The sequence below is a fragment of the Leucoraja erinacea genome, chromosome 2 (genome assembly GCF_028641065.1).
Source record: "Leucoraja erinacea ecotype New England chromosome 2, Leri_hhj_1, whole genome shotgun sequence".
Classification (NCBI taxonomy): Eukaryota; Metazoa; Chordata; class Chondrichthyes; order Rajiformes; family Rajidae; genus Leucoraja; species Leucoraja erinaceus.
The window spans coordinates 99,905,398-99,921,869 of record NC_073378.1 but is presented as its reverse complement, the minus strand read 5'-3'; the positions used below and the strand labels follow the sequence as shown (position 1 = coordinate 99,921,869).

General features: G+C 43.8%; 1 protein-coding gene across 1 annotated transcript in view; it reads left to right on the top strand.

The window, feature by feature from the left end:
• The window catches only part of scin (scinderin), a 103,098-nt gene extending 86,983 nt beyond the window's left edge, over nt 1-16,115 (top strand). The window contains exons 12-16 of the mRNA XM_055661960.1: nt 427-601; nt 734-855; nt 9,612-9,689; nt 10,881-10,941; nt 15,751-16,115. Of these exons, the coding sequence (XP_055517935.1) occupies nt 427-601; nt 734-855; nt 9,612-9,689; nt 10,881-10,941; nt 15,751-15,923 (609 nt within the window). The 3' untranslated portion in view covers nt 15,924-16,115. The remainder of the gene's footprint in view (nt 1-426; nt 602-733; nt 856-9,611; nt 9,690-10,880; nt 10,942-15,750) is intronic.
• Nucleotides 16,116-16,472: the final 357 nt, after the last annotated feature.

The following is a 16,472-nucleotide window of genomic DNA, read 5'->3' as shown; positions in this document are numbered from 1 at the left end:
TGTCCCATTCTACCAATATCCTTCCATTTGACATTTGACATTCACATATCTTCTCTGCTTATCTGGCATCTTTAGTCTCCTTTGCACCTCTAACTTTTGTCACTTACTCCACCCAACCTGTCAATAAAAATACCCCTTTCCCTATATCCACCTATCACTTGCCAGGCTTTGTCCTGCCCCAACTTTTTTTTCCTGCTTCCCCCTGCCGCCCCCTTGCTCCCCACTATGTTCAACCTGAAGAAAGATTCCGACCCGAAATTTTGCCTGTCCATTCGCTCCGCACATGCTGTCTGATCCTCCAACAATTTGTGTTTTGCTCAAGATTACAACATCTGCAATACCCTGTGTCTCCATAGTATTTGTTGGAGAGTTACCTTGTGAACGATAACTGTCTAGAATTTAACTTTATATTGGTTCTATCCTCAGGTTGACTTTGATGCTCAATCGTTGAATTCCAACGATGTTTTTGTATTGAAATTGCCAAACGCTGCCTATTTCTGGGTTGGCAAAGGAGCCAGTAGCGATGAAGAGCAAGGGGCTCAATATCTTACCACAGTCCTGCAATGCAAGGCAACAAGGATTACTGAAGGCAAAGAACCAGGTAAAACATCCACCAAATATCAGCAGTTATTTTGAGAAAAGGGAATTGGAGTTGAACATATTTTGAAAAAAAGCAATTTTGTTGAAATGAAAATTACTTATTGTGTTTTTGAAACTTATTCCTATTCTGTAGATGCATTTTGGAATTCCCTCGGTGGAAAGAAGCAGTATCAAACTTCAGCTCTGTTACAAAGTCACGAAGTTTATCATCAGCCTCGCTTATTTGCCTGCTCAAATAAGACTGGGTGCTTCATTGTAAGTTTTCATTGTGATAAATTGTGTATAGCAATGCATAAATCAAGCTGGGTGCCATTATATTTTTTTATATTTTCACGGCATCGCATGTACGATATGGAGTTATTTTAGTTTGGTGTATGAAATAGAAAAGTGTTTTGTTTCCACACCTTATTATTTGCACACTTTGAAAATCCATAACCATATTGCACTGATTAGCCCCTTATTCAGAAACATGGTGGAACATTTCGAGGCCTCCAGTGAGGCTCGAAACAGTGCAAAATTGTTTAAAGGAAAATACGTTCAACATCTGCAATATACAGTGCATTCAGAAAGTATTCAGACTCCTTAACGTTTTTCACATATTGTTACGATACAGCCTTATTTTAAAATGGATTAAATTATTTTTTGTTATCATCAATCTACACACAATACTCCAGAATGAAGAAGCGAAAACAGGTGTTTAGAAATTTTTGCAAAGTAATTAAAAAAAAACCTGAAATATCACATTTAAGTTAGTATTCAGACCTTTTGCTATGACACTGAAAATTGAGCTTAGGTTCATCCTGTTTCCATTGATTATCCATGAGATGTTTTTACAATTTGATTGGAGTCCACCAGTGGTAAATTAAATTGATTGGACATGATTTGGAAAGGCACACACCTGTCTATATAACATCCCACAGTACATGTCAGAGCAAAAACCAAGTTATTAAGACAAGGGAATGATCTGTAGACATCTGACACAGGATTGTGTTGAGACACAGATCTGGGGAAGGGTAAAAACGATTTCTGCAGCATTGCAGGTCCCGAAGAGCAGTGGCCTCTGTCATTCTTAAATGGAAGAACTTTGGAACCACTAGAACTCTCCATAGTGCTGGCCACCCGGCCAAACTGAGCAATCGGGGGAGAAGTGCCTTGGTCAGGGAGGTGACCAAGAACCTGATAGTCACTCTGACAGAGCTCCAGAGTTCCTCTGTGGAGATGGGAGAATCCTCCAGAAGGCCAACTATCTGCAGCACTCCACCAATTAGGCCTTTATGGTAGTGTGGCCAGATGGAAGCCACTCCTCAGTAAAAGGCTCATGACAGCCTGCTTGGAATTTGCCAAAAGGCACCTAAATAAGATTCTCTGTTCTGATGAAGGCAAGATTGAACTCTTTCAGATTCAGATTCAGATTCAGATTCAATTTTAATTGTCATTGTCAGTGTACAGTACAGAGACAACAAAATGCATTTAGCATCTCCCTTGAAGAGCAACATAGCAAACGATTTGAATAAAAATGGTTTATTCAAATCAGGGGGGGGTGGTGATTGGCAGTCACTGAGGTACGTTGTTGAGTAGAGTGACAGCCGCCGGAAAGAAGCTGTTCCTCGACCTGCTGGTTCGGCAACGGAGAGACCTGTAGCGCCTCCCGGATGGTAGGAGGGTAAACAGTCCATGATTGGGGTGAGAGCAGTCCTTGGCGATGCTGAGCGCCCTCCGCAGACAGCGCTTGCTTTGGACAGACTCAATGGAGGGGAGCGTGGAACCGGTGATGCGTTGGGCAATTTTCACCACCCTCTGCAATGCCTTCCGGTCGGAGACAGAGCAGTTGCCATACCATACTGTGATGCAGTTGGTAAGGATGCTCTCGATGGTGCAGCGGTAGAAGTTCACCAGGATCTGAGGAGGCTGATGGACCTTCTTCAGTCTCCTCAGGAAGAAGAGACGCTGATGAGCCTTCTTGATCAGAGTAGAGGTATTGTGGGTCCAAGAGAGGTCATCGGAGATGTTGACTCCCAGGAACCTGAAGCTAGAAACACGTTCCACCTCCGTCCTGTTAATGTGGATGGGGGTGTGCGTGCCGCCTCTGGACTTCCTGAAGTCTACAATGAGCTCCTTGGTCTTCTTGGAGTTAAGGGCCAGGTTGTTGTCAGCGCACCATGCTGCTAAGTGCTGGATCCTCCTCCCTGTAGGCCAGCTCATCGTTGTTGCTGATGAGGCCAATCACCGTTGTATCATCTGCATACTTGATGATGGTGTTAGTACCATGTACAGGTGTGCAGTCATAGGTGAAGAGGGAGTAGAGGAGGGGGCTCAGCACACAGCCCTGAGGAACGCCGGTGTTCAGGGTGAGGGTTGAAGAGGTGTGCTTGTCTAACCTCGCAGACTGGGGTCTGTTGGTTAGAAAGTCCAGTATCCAGTTGCAGAGGGAGGGGTCGATGCCCAGGTTGCCGAGTTTGGTGATCAGTTTTGATGGAATAATGGTGTTGAATGCTGAGCTGTAATCGATGAACAGCATTCTTACGTAAGTTTCTCTGTTGTCGAGGTGGGAGAGGGCGGAGTGAAGTGCCGTTGAGATGGCATCCTCCGTACTCCTGTTCTTGCGGTAGGCAAACTGATAGGGATCCAGCTTTTGAGGTGTGCCAGGACCAGCCTCTCGAAGCACTTGGTGATGATGGGGGTAAGTGCAACTGGGCGGAAGTCGTTGAGGCTTGCCGCAGTGGAGTGTTTTGGCACTGGCACGATGGAGGTGGCTTTAAGGCAAGTGGGGACAACTGCTTGGGCAAGTGACAGGTTGAAGATGTCAGTCCAGACGTCTGTCAGCTGCGCAGCACAGGCCCTGAGCATGCGCCCGGGGATGCCGTCAGGGCCAGCAGCCTTACGTGCATTAGTCCTACTCAGTGCCACGTACACATCGTAGGGGGTGAGTGTGAGGGGTTGGTGATCGGCAGGTAGCACAGCCTTGATGGCTGTCTCTAGATTGTCCCTGTCGAAGCGGCCATAGAAGTGATTAAGCTCCTCAAGGAAGGAGGCGTCGCTGGATGTGGGGGTGATGTTGGAGGGTCTGTAGTCCGTGATGGCCTGGATGCCTTGCCACATGCGTCGGGGGTCGGAGTTGTTGTTGACGTGCTTCTCAATCCTGAGCTTATGGCAGTGCTTGGCCTTCCTGATGCCCCTCTTCAGGTTAGCCCTGGATGAACTGTAGGCTCGAGCATCGCCTGACCTGAAAGCGGTGTCCCGTGCTTTCAGCAGTAGCCTGACCTCGCTGTTCATCCATGGCTTCTGATTCGGGTATATGGTCACCTGTTTGAGGGAGGTGACACTATTGATGGTGGAGTTTATAAAGTCCAGAACAGAGGATGTGTAGGAATCAATGTCCATGTGAGAGTCAAGGGTGGCCTGGGCTGCAACCGCCTTCCAGTCAGTGTTTCCAAAACATTGCTGAAGTGTGAAGTCCGCTTCCTCTGACCAGACTTTAACTGTCCTCACAGTTGGTTTAACCCGTCTGATGAGTGGGGAGTACTTATGGAGCAGGAGCAATGAGACGTGATCAGACTGACCAAGGTGGGGGAGGGGGATGGCTTTGTAAGCTTCAGCCATGTTGGTGTAGACTTTGTCCAGTGTCTTGTCTACTCTAGTGGGGAAGGATACATGTTGGTGGAATTTGGGGAGTACAGTCTTCAGGTTGGAGTGATTGAAGTCACCCGCAACAATGAAGGCTGCCTCGGGGTTGTGCGTCTGATGTTTGCTAATGGCAGTATGCAGCTCTTTCATTGCAAGCTTGGCATTAGCATCAGGAGGGATATAGGCTGCAGCCACAACAGTGGAGGTGAACTCTCTGGGCAGATAGAACGGTCTGCATCTAACCAAGAGGAACTCAAGGTTAGCTGAGCAGTGACTCTCGATGATGGTGGAGTCCGTGCACCATGCTTTGTTTACATAAATGCACAGACCCCCCCCCCCCTCTGGTCTTACCAGAGTCTGATGGCATTTCGGCATTTCGTTTGGACCTCAAGGGGTCCAAATGACAATTAAATGTATCTTGTATCTTGTATGTCCTGTCCGCTCGGAGTAAATGACGCCCCGATAGCTGGATGGCGCTGTCAGGAACGTCAGTGTTGAGCCAAGTTTCAGTGAAGATCAAGATGTTGCAGTCCTTGATCCGGTTGTGGGAGCTGATCCTTAGCCGGAGTTCATCCATTTTGTTTGCCAGTGAGCGCACGTTGGCGAGGAAAAGGCTAGGAATCGCTGCCCTGTGTGGGGCTAGCTCTAACCTGGCCTTTAACCCACCTCTGCGTCCCCGGCGGTGTTTTCGTACCCGTCGCCATCTGTTGGTGCTTCTGGTGGGCCGAGCTGGCTTGGTGCGCGCTGGTGTTCTGCCGCTCCGTTGCTCCGCGTCTGCGTTACTCCACAGGCGGTCTTCAGCCCCGCGGCTCTGCTGATGGTCTCCAGCCCCGGGGCTTACCTGGCGTTCTCCAGCCAAGCGTGTCGGGTGGCGTTCTCCAGCTCCACGGGTCGGGTGGCGTTCTCCAGCTCCACGAGTCGGGTGGCATTGTCCAGCTCCACGGGTCGGGTGGCGTTCTCCAGCTCCACGGGTCGGGTGGCATTGTCCAGCTCCACGGGTCGGGTGGCGTTCTCCAGCTCCGCGGGTCGGGTGGCATTGTCCAGCTCCACGGGTCGGGTGGCGTTCTCCAGCTCCACGAGGGTCGGGTGGCGTTCTCCAGCCCCGCGGGTCGGGTGGCGTTCTCCAGCTCCACGGGTCGGGTGGCGTTCTCCAGCTCCACGGGTCGGGTGGCTCCAGCTCCACGGGTTGGGTGGCGTTCTCCAGCTCCGGGACTCACCTGGCGTTCTCCAGCTCCGCGGGACGGTTGGGCTCCGGGGATCGGGTGAGGACCGGGAGTCGGGCGAGGACCGGGAGTCGGGCGAGGGCCGGGAGTCGGGCGAGGGCCGGGAGTCGGGCGAGGGCCGGGAGTCGGGCGAGGGCCGGGAGTCGGGCGAGGGCCGGGGATCGGGCGAGGACCGGGGGTCGGGTCAGGGCCGGGGATCCGGTGAGGACCGAGGGTCGGTTGGGTTCCGCGGGTCGGATGGCGGTCTCCAACCCCGCGACTCACCTGGCGGTCTCCAGTCGGGTGCTCTGTTGCTCTGATGAGCTCAGACGGAATAGGGAGATTGTCCAAAAAGTTGTTGCAGCCGCAGGAACCGAAGTTCCTGTCGGCTGTACGAGATGAATACATGACTGCTCCGAGTGAGCAGCCTTGAAGCAGGTAAGGGGATCGTCGCTATTTTTCCCATTCTAGGGAGACACAGGGCGTCGCGGTGTGCCCGCGCCGCCGCCATTTTGAATCCGGCGAGGACAGGCGAGGCCTGAATGCCAAGCGTCTCGTCTGGAGGAAACCAGGCACCGCTCATCACCTGGCCAATACCATACCTACCTGTGGGGATGTTTTTCAGCGGCAGGGACTGGGAGACTAGTCAGGATTGAGGGAAAGATAAATGGAGCAAAGTACAGAGAGATCCTTGATGAAAACCTGCTCCAGAGCGTTCTAGACCTCAGACTGGGGCACCTTCCAACAGGACAATGACCCTAAGCACACAGCCAAGACAACACAGTAGTAGCTTTGTTACAAGCCTGTGAATATTCTTGAGTGGCCCGGACTTGAACCCAATCTCTGGAATGACCTGAAAATAGCTGTGCATCTGACAGAGCTTGAGAGGATCTGCAGGGTAGAATGGGAGAAATTACCCAAATACAGGTGTGCCAAGCTTGTAGTGTCATACCCAAGAAGCCGAGGCTGTAATCACTGCCAAATGTGCCTCAAAATACTGAGTAAAGAGTCTGAATACTTGTGTAAATGTGATATTTCTTTTGAATTACTCTGCAAACATTTCTAAACACCTGTTTTCATTTTTTTTAATTATGGGGTATTGTGTGTAGATTGATGATTTAAAAAGAAAGAATTTAATCAATTTTAGAATAAGTCTGTATCATAACAAAATGTGGAAAAATTGAAGGGGTCTGAATACTTTCTGAAAGTGCAATTCCCTATCTCATGTTGCCAACAATAGACTTGTTCCAAAGATGAAGACTAGGATTATTGCCAAGGACAATTTCAGTTTCAGTTTAATTTGTTGACACGTGTACCAAGTTACAGCGAAAAGCTTTTGTTGCATGCTAACCAGTCAGTGGAAATACGATACAATACATGATTACAATCGATCTATTTACAGTGTATAGATACATGATAAGGGAACAACATTTAGAGCAAAGTAAAGCCAGCAAAGTCCAAGGATAGTCTCAGGGTTATCAAAGAGGTAGATAGTAGTTCAGCACTGCTCTCTAGTTTTGGTAGGATGATTCAGTTTCCTGATAACAGCTGGGAAGAAACTGTCCCCAAATCTAGTGGTGTGTGTTTTCACACTTCTGGACCTTTTGTGTGATGGGAGTGGGCCAGGGTGCAACTCGTCCTTGATGATGCTGCTGGCCTTGCCGAGGCAGCATGAGGTATAAATGGAATCAATAGAAGGGAGGTTTGTTTGTGTGATGGTCTGGGCTGTGTCCACAATTCGCTGCAATTTCTTGCGGTCTTGGATGGAGCTGTTCCAAGCCAAGCTGTGATGCATCCTGATAAAATGCTTTCTATGGTGCATCTGCAGAATTTCCTTCATTAGATATTTTAGAATTTCCTTCATTAGAATTTCCCTTCATTAGATAGGTAAAGGTGTGTCTTTTCATCAGTAATTCTTAAGACCCTTTATATGCCACATGCACCACTGATTTGTAGTTCACTCAAAAACAGACAGTCCATATTATTACAGTTATAATTACACCATGTAAATAGTTAACACCTGCTCATATCTAATCATAGTCCTCTCAAAGGACATTTTACATTGAAAACCATATCTCCATTTCCGCTGAATGAGAAACGTAAAGAAATAAAATGTATTCATTACACAGGGTAAATATAATTTGTAGATACAAAACAATCCGAACATTTCAATATATATTTAATTTGAAATTGCAAGATATTAGTGATTAAATCCTTCACAATTTATTATGAAATCTATTTAATTATCCTGAATTGTATGAGATATCCTACTGAATTAAGAATATTTGGATTTTTTTTTTTATGCCTTAACGATCTCTTATTTTGTGATGTGTGGACATGTACTGGTATATTGTTTAATATTAGCCATACCTCTTCCAACCAGATTATCTTCAACAATATTTTAAGTAGTCACTGTATATCACTCACAGGTGATTTAGGCATTTCTGTTATTCAAAAAAAAAGTAACTGAACAGCATTTACAGTGGCAATGATAGACACAAAATGCCGGTGAAACTCAGTGGGTCAGGCAGCATCTTTGGAGAAAATGGATAGGAGTTTTCTCCAAAGGTACTGCCTGACCCACTGAATTACACCAGCATTGTGTGTTTATTTTTGGTATAAACCAGCATCTGCAGTTGCAGTTTATTACATTTTATGGCATTTAGTAATGCTAATTTTTCTTTTTTTTCTGCCTTGCTTAAATGCTGTGAAAATAACTAACATATGTCATGTTGAGAAATTGCTATTTCATTGTAGTTTAAGATTCATTTTAATGGTATTCTGTCTCCATGTGTAACCTGGGCTATGGGATAAATTTTGCCATTGAACCAGAAGAACTCTCCAATGATTGAAGTGTCAAATAAAATTTCCTCTCTCTTTATGCCATTGCAAAGCATATGTTGAACAAGAGTAGCATATTGGTCCAATACTTGGCATAATTTTTGTGTAATCACATTGAAATGATGCCAATAACAAGGGAGAACTCTGCAGAATGTTTCCTCGACTCCAGCAAAAAAAAGTCCTTTCTTGAATCTATTGTCATGCTGCTTTGTGTTCTTTGTTATTTATGAACATTATGCTCTCTATCATAGTGCCTTTAGAAAAACTGCCAATATTCTCCAGGCCCCTCTTAATTAGCTGTGAAGTAACTGCACTTTCTGGGATGAATTTGAAATGCACTGTCCATATTTAATCTGTGCTGAGTCAGCTACCCTAACTTGAATGCTGCTATTGGGTTTCACATCCCTCCGCTGGATCAAAACCAAAATAAATGATCTCATTGTTGTTAATGAAGATGGAAAACCCATTCACTGTCATGCTGCTCATTGACAAATGTGTACTTAAGATTGATGCTAAAGAAATGTAGATGTATGTGGAATTAGGACAATGTGCGGCAAAGAAACCATCCCTTCAACCCACACTGTACAAAATATAATTGCAAATTAAACTAATCTCCTCGGCTTGCACATAATCCAGATCTCTCCATTCCCTACTTATGTACCTTTCTAAAAGCCTCTTAATGCCACTTTCGTATATGCCTCTACCACCACATCTGGTGGCGTGTTCCAGACACCCAATGCTCTGTGTGTGTAAAAAAGAAAATGCTCTTCACATCTCCTTTAAACTTCACCACCTCACACCTTAAGCTATTCCCCATGCTTAATATTTCTACCCAGGGAAATAGGTTCAGACTGACGACCCTATGTATGACTCATTGTTAATATATCCATCTATCAGATCTCCTCAACCTCTGAATTGTATGGCACCAAGAATTAACACATTGGATATGCATCAAAATATTCATTTACTTGAATTGGATTCATTCAATATGAAAATATATATTTAGGAATTTTCACAACTGCACTGCATATAGTACAGTTCAACTCTCTAAAAATGTGTTTGCTTCTGTTTGATTAACTTCTGGGAATCATTTGCTTGTGAACCAAAATCATATCAACCTGAAATGCTGAGACTATAAACAACTACAAGATAACAGAGAGACGCCTCTCCTCTGCACAGGACTTAATATATTTAAACTCAGCTGGTCATACTGGTTATACTGATGGTTCTGACATTTGGTGCTGTGGAATTAATATATTCATAAAGTAATGTCAGCACAGCCAGATTGATTTTATGCCTCTTATCGATAAGCAATATGAAAACAGTATATATTCTTTGCTCTAGATTGAGGAAGTTCCAGGGGAGTACACACAGGATGATTTAGCTGAAGATGATGTCATGTTGTTCGATGTTTGGGATCAGGTCTGATCAAAAAGTCTTTAACTTTATTGATGTAATGTTGATCCATTTCAGCTTGCCCCATTGCTATCACAACTTAAAGCCTAGTATCTTTGTTTAAATATATTTGTCTGACCCACTGAGTTACTCCAACACAATGTGTTTTGCTTTAAAAACGAGCAGGGCAGTGTGCTATTTTTGGACACATTGCTCTAATTCATTGTGTTAGGTGACCTTTCTTAGCTTCTTACCCTTGGGCTTATTCAGTCTGTACTGAACTAAAAATCCCATACTAAATCAAGTGAGCTCAATTTTAATAATATTAAAAAATGAGGCAAAATAAAACAATTGTTATCTTCAGTTGAAATGTTGACAGTAATTCCAAATATTAGTCTTTGAGCTAGCATTCATTTTTCAGTGGTGAACATTCAATTTAGTATTCAAAATATTTCAAAATAATTTTCTGTGCAATAGGAGATGGAAAATAAATTTTCTGTAAAATGTTGCAAAGCATTAGCACACTTAACCCTAAATATAACATTCCTTGGATGCAAGTCATAAGGAGTTAGATATTGCAACAGAGATGTCTATCTTTTTTCTATCATGAGCCCCAAATGTCTAAGGCTGACTTGCTTCAACAGATGTTCTATATATTCTGAGGAGGATGAACACAGATGAGATGATTGGATTCTGCAATAGAGTCATCTAAGAGCTTTTATTTGTGTGCTAGGATCTAAGAAAGTAACAGTGGAAGGTACCTGGGCATGAAACGTTTTAACTTGGGTGGCCTTGCACACAAGCTTTGCAAAATGGAATTTAACTTAGTGATTAATTAGTCCACGAAGATTAGAGATCAAGCTTTACTGCAGCCCTATCTGACTTCAGAGCTATTGAAATTACAAGCATTGATTTTCTCATTCTGCCTATGCAAGCCTCACGCTGAACTTCATTAGCGAAGTATTGTCAGAGTTTCTGAGAGGCCTTCACATCTATTTGGGAAGTCAGGAATCATAGAGCTTACTATACATCACTTTGATAGGGTATCCCTTTGCACACATACCCATAGACCAGACATCATGTCATGAACGTGAGGTTGGACCATAGAAATCATGTTGAGCCATCAACATACAACACCGATGTTAAAATAATATTGAAAGTATGATTGAAGGTGGCAAATGTTTAGAATCTTTAAAGTAATTATGCATTAATATTTAGGTATTTGTTTGGATTGGGAATGATGCCAATGAAGTGGAGAAAAAGGAGTCGGTAAAATCAGGTAAGTCTGCATTAACCTTTGACACATGGAACAATCATTTTCTAAGGGTTTAAGAAGAATTAATTTATTTGTTTTTTTCGAAATTGAGAGATTTTTAAACATTCTAGTTAAAAGAGTTCATCTGGACAAGTGAATGCAAACATCCTTTTGTTATTCTCACCTGTCATCCACATTAAATATCACACCTTTACCTCCATGTTGTTTCAAATTTCCCTGCCAATAGACAATAGGTGCAGGAGTAGGTCATTTGGCCCTTCGAGCCAGCACCGTCATTCAATGTGATCATGGCTGATCATCCCCAATCAGTACCCTGTTCCTGCCTTCTCCCCATATCCCCTGACCGCTATTTTAAGAGCCCTATCTAGCTCTCTCTTGAAAGCATCCAGAGAACCTGCCTTCACCACCCTCTAAGGAAGAGAATTCCACAACTCTTAATGTCACTGAACGCTATTTTATAATCATCATTATTCTTCCACCAGAATTCCAAGTGAAGAGTCTTCAGCCTAGAAACTTAAGAGACTCGGGGGCCCATTTCCTAGCCTAGTAGGCTCCAAAGAAAAAGGTCCCGACATCCAATTTCTCCCTATAACTCAAATCCACAAACCCACGTAATATTCCGGTGAATCTCTTCTGCACCCTTTTCAACTTAGTGACATCCTTCCTTTAGTTGGAAGATCAGAACTGCATACAGTACTCCAAGTGTGGTCTCACCAATGGGTCCTACAGCTGCATCATGATGTCCCAAATGTTGTACTTAATACCCTCTGCAATAAAGGCCAGTGTGCCCAATGCCTTCTTCATCACCCTGTCCACCTGACTCACCACTTTCGGAATGCCTAAAAGCAATTTTCCAACTTGAAACTGAATGAAAACTAACATGTGAAATGGTTGTTCTTAAGCTAGATGTCCTCATTGAAATATGTTGCCAACAAGTTATAGAATAGAATTGGGCCATTCGGCTGATCGAGTCCACTCCGCCATTCAATCATGGCTGATCTCTGCCTCCTAATCCATTTTCCTGCCTTCTCCACATAACCCTTGACACCTGTTCTAATTAAGAATTTGTCCATCTCTGCCATAAAAATATCCACTGACTTGGCCTCCACATCCCTCTGGTGCAACGAATTCCACAGATTAACTACCCTCTGACTAAAGAAGTTCCTCCTCACCTCCTTTTAAAAAGAGCGCCCTTTAAACCCGAGACAATGACCAAAGCAACCTTGGTATAAGACATGGTTCAATTGCTGGTGATTGTGCCAGTGAATCCTATGAACCAGTTCCTCTTAGTCAACATTCCCAACCTTCCTATGTGTCTGAACAGAAAGGGATCTGAAGTGACCTGTGGGTATACAACCAAATGCAGAGAGTTTTTCAGGCCTCTGTCCATTGTTCTGGCACACACATGTTCTACAACAATCTGCTGAGCCATTTGTGTTTGAGCTACCAGAGTAAATCAGACCATGATGACTGGGCAAAAGGCTATCCACTTAACTCACAAGAGGCTATTCACTTAACAACATAACTCATGTCTCAACAATTTAGCCGCTGCATCATGATGTTCTAATTTTTGTACATAATACCCTCCACAATAAGGGAGATTGATTAGTTCAATGTTTCTTAAAATTGATTCACATTCGCATTATACTCCAACTCATTGGGCATTCATCTATGACAAAACATGCTGACAGGCTGTAAAACACAAAGTGGCATCAGTTAAGTTTGATTTCAATCTACCATTTAGATATGGTTTTCTAAAACAAGTCATCCCAGAGCAGGAAAGACCTGCTGCCTCACAGCATCAGAGACTCAGATTCAATCCTGATCTCGAGCACTGTCTACGTGGAATTTGCATACTCTCCCTGTGTCCGTGTGAGTTTCCTTTAAGTGCTCCATTTCCTCTTACGCCCATGTGGGAAATGTGGATTTGCAGGTTGATTGGCCTCTGTAAATTGTCCCTTGAGTGTAGGGAGTGAATGCAAAGGTGAGATATCATAGAACTAGTGAATGGGTGATCGATGATCGACGGGAATTTTGTTGGCCGAAGATTTAAGAGAGTTTTATTATCATACCAGACCAAGTGGGACCCATTGGGTCCCGTCCTCTTAACGCGCGGCTTCAGGGGCGGGGCGGGGCGGGGGGGGGGGGGGGGGGGGGCGGCCTGCGACGTCTCACACACAGACTAACCACACACACACTAACCATCCCCCCACCCCCCCACACACACTAACCACCCTACCCCCCCCCATATTAATATTATTAACCAGCTCCTTTTAATCCATCCCCGCCCTGTCCACTAACGCATAGCCCCCAACTTGCAGGTGCGGCTAGACAGGGAGAGGGAAGGGGGTAGAGAGAGAGAAGCAGAGAGAGAGGAGAGGGAGAGAGAGAGAGAGAGAGAGAGAGAGAGAGAGAGCGAGAGAGAGAGAGAGAGAGAGGGGCAAAGAGAGAGAGAGCGAAAGAGTGCAAGGGATAGAGAGAGAGGGAAGGGGGGTAGAGGGGGGCAGAGAGAGAGGAAGAGAGAGAGAGAGGGAGAGAGACAGAGGAAGAGAGAAGGGCAGAGAGAGAGAGGGAGGCAGAGAGAGGGAGAGGGGCAGAGAAAAATGTTCCACAGTCAGTTAGCAGCGTATGACAACACAATGGGATCTAATTTACCTAATCAATAGTGTTCCACCCAGTGCAATGAGAGCTTTGTTACATTGTTGTAAGGGGAGGGAGTGGGGGCGGGGAAGAGGAGTAATGTTATTTAAACATTGTGTTTATTGGGGGAGTGGGATAGGGAAGAGGTGAGGAGTGGGTGAGCAGGGAGACAGAGGGAGAGGAGGATGGTAGGGAGGGGAGATGGGTTATGGAGGGAGGGAGTTACAGAGGGTAGGGGAAAGCAGAGGGATAGGTGAGGGAGGGAGTGGAGGAGGGGAGGACGGGGGAAGGAGAGCGGAGAGAAGAGGGTGAACAGGTGGGGGAGGGAGTGTTTGGGGAATGACGGGGAATGGAGGAGGATAGGGGTAGGAAGAGGGATGGGAGGTTGCCATGACTCGCGTCACAACAGGGATCTCTGGCATCACAACGGGAACCTATCAGCCACGGCTGTGCAGTTGGGGGCTATGGGTGATGGTGGAATATTGCGTTTGGGGACCAGCCCTCCCGTGTGACGGGGACGCAATGAGTCCCACTTGGTCTAGTTTCAAATAAATTTGTTTAGATGGTTTCACCAAGTACCTACTAAAAATAGAATCACAAAGTAGCATTTAATTATGAGGCTCAATTTACTTGTATACTCATTTTCTGTTATTTTGTTGTTTGTAGGAACTAAATATTTCAAAATTGTGCTGTAAAATAAATGACTGATACTACATTATGAATCACTTTACATTATCACATTTAGAATATCACCAGATCTCTACTTTTTTGTTTTTGTCTATGTGAACAAGACTATTTTTATTATCACTAAAATGCCATCTTGACAGGCACAGTGTTTTAAAATGTTAATGACAATTCCATAAAAATAATAGTTTCACAATACCCTGCAAGGTGTAGTGTTATTTCATTTCTTGAATCTGTTTGAGAAAACTAGTAATGTAGTGCGGAATGACAAGGGGATACCGAAGAGAATATTAGCAGGCATTCGACTTACTGGCAAAATATCTATGTCTCAATAGGAGACAGCAGCAAATTAAATAAGATTAGATAACATCAGTTTAAATCTTAACACACAAAAGCAAGATAGACATTTGAGCCTCAATAAACAGGTTGCATTTAATGCAGTATTGATCACTGCCATATCAGCTGCCTCAGCATGGTTTTTTTCAAGATATTATTACGATTTTAAAACTCTAATAAAATTCATTGTTATATATACACTGTATGAGGCTTAAAGATATAAGGAAATGTAGCCTTCAAAATAAGCCAAAGTACAAATTGTCCCAGTTAAAGCAGATTGAGCAATCAGAAATCAGTGTTCTAATGGGTTAATATCTTGTTATACAAAGGCATGACCTACATTTTGTTATGAATCAGAAAGCACAAATTAAAACTGGAACATGCTATATTCTATTTCCTATAATCTCAGCCACATCTCTGGAAAAGTGCAATTCCATTTATAGATCAAGATATTTTGTGTAAATTAAATGAATTTGCAGCACAGAAAAATTGTGTCACCAGACTGAATAGCAAGAGCCCCCTTGCTGTCCAGTGTATGCACATTGGAGGTGTTCCGCTGATTACATCCATTACAACTTTCCTCAGCAATTAGGAATCTACTTATGGAATCATAGAATGGGCTCTGATATAAAGAACATGGCCCATTCAATCAATTTCCACTCAAGCTAATTCAAATAACTAATTAATTACACCAATCAATCCAGTACATGTCCACTAACTTGCTGAGCTGGTCCATTGTATAAGTTTGTACTTTTTATAATTCTTCAAATATTCCTTCGAGTTCTTTCATCCAAAATACTTATTTGCAGCTTGAACATTCCTAGAATTGTTCCTAAGACCCTCCATACTACTGGGTCCACAAGTGGACACAGTATTCCAGATTTAACTATCATCTCTGCACAAAACCTCTGGGGATTTGTGATGTTTATGCCATTTACCATGGCTCTCTATAACTCCTTCATTTAAATTAAGATGGATTTTTTTTTACATGAGGGCTGTAGGAAATCAACCTTTGTGCTAAAAATGAATAGGCTCGGCCATTCCCCGCATTTATATGTTCTGGCCATTGGTGCAAATTTTCCAAATTCAATTTTTTTAAAAAAGCAGTTTCCACAGAGTTATAATATTTAATCTGTTTCTTCCCCTCATCAGCAAAACATTACATTGAATCGGATCCCTCTGGAAGAGATTGCAGGACTTCGATTGTCGTAGTGAAACAGGGATTCGAGCCCCCAACATTCACAGGATGGTTCCTTGCCTGGGACACAAGCAAGTGGTCAGGAGACCATGTGAAGAAAGCTATGGCTTCACTGAAAGTGGCATAGAATTCAACCAATCCCAGCTAAATGCACGTAACTTCACATAAAAATCATTTGCAGACATAAAATCAAGTGCCGCCTTTCAAATGCTTTTGGTATATTGCTCCTAATTTACAAATTCCTGTTATTTTTCTCATGTGAATTATTTGCCTTCTGTGATGATCTTTACATAATAAAGCTAATGGCACCATTACGAAATGTGTAAAGTTTAAGATATTTTTAATACACATTTAAGGAGTTAATGTTAGGCCAAACAAGCGTCACACAAAGGTATAGGTGAAGTTTCGGGTCGAGCCCCTTCTTCAGACGGAAGAAGGATTCGACCCAAACTGTCACCTGTTCCTTTTTTCTAGAGATGGTGTCTGACTCCCTGAGTTACTTCGCCAATATACATATCCTCTTTTCATAGGATAACCAGCGGGTTCCATGAATCATTCCAGTGAGCATTTTGGTACATTCCTGCTAATACTGCTATATCTACTGTATTCGATGTTCCTGATGTGGCCTCTTACAATGGCAAGACCAAATGTATACTCGGCAACTGTTTTGGTGAAC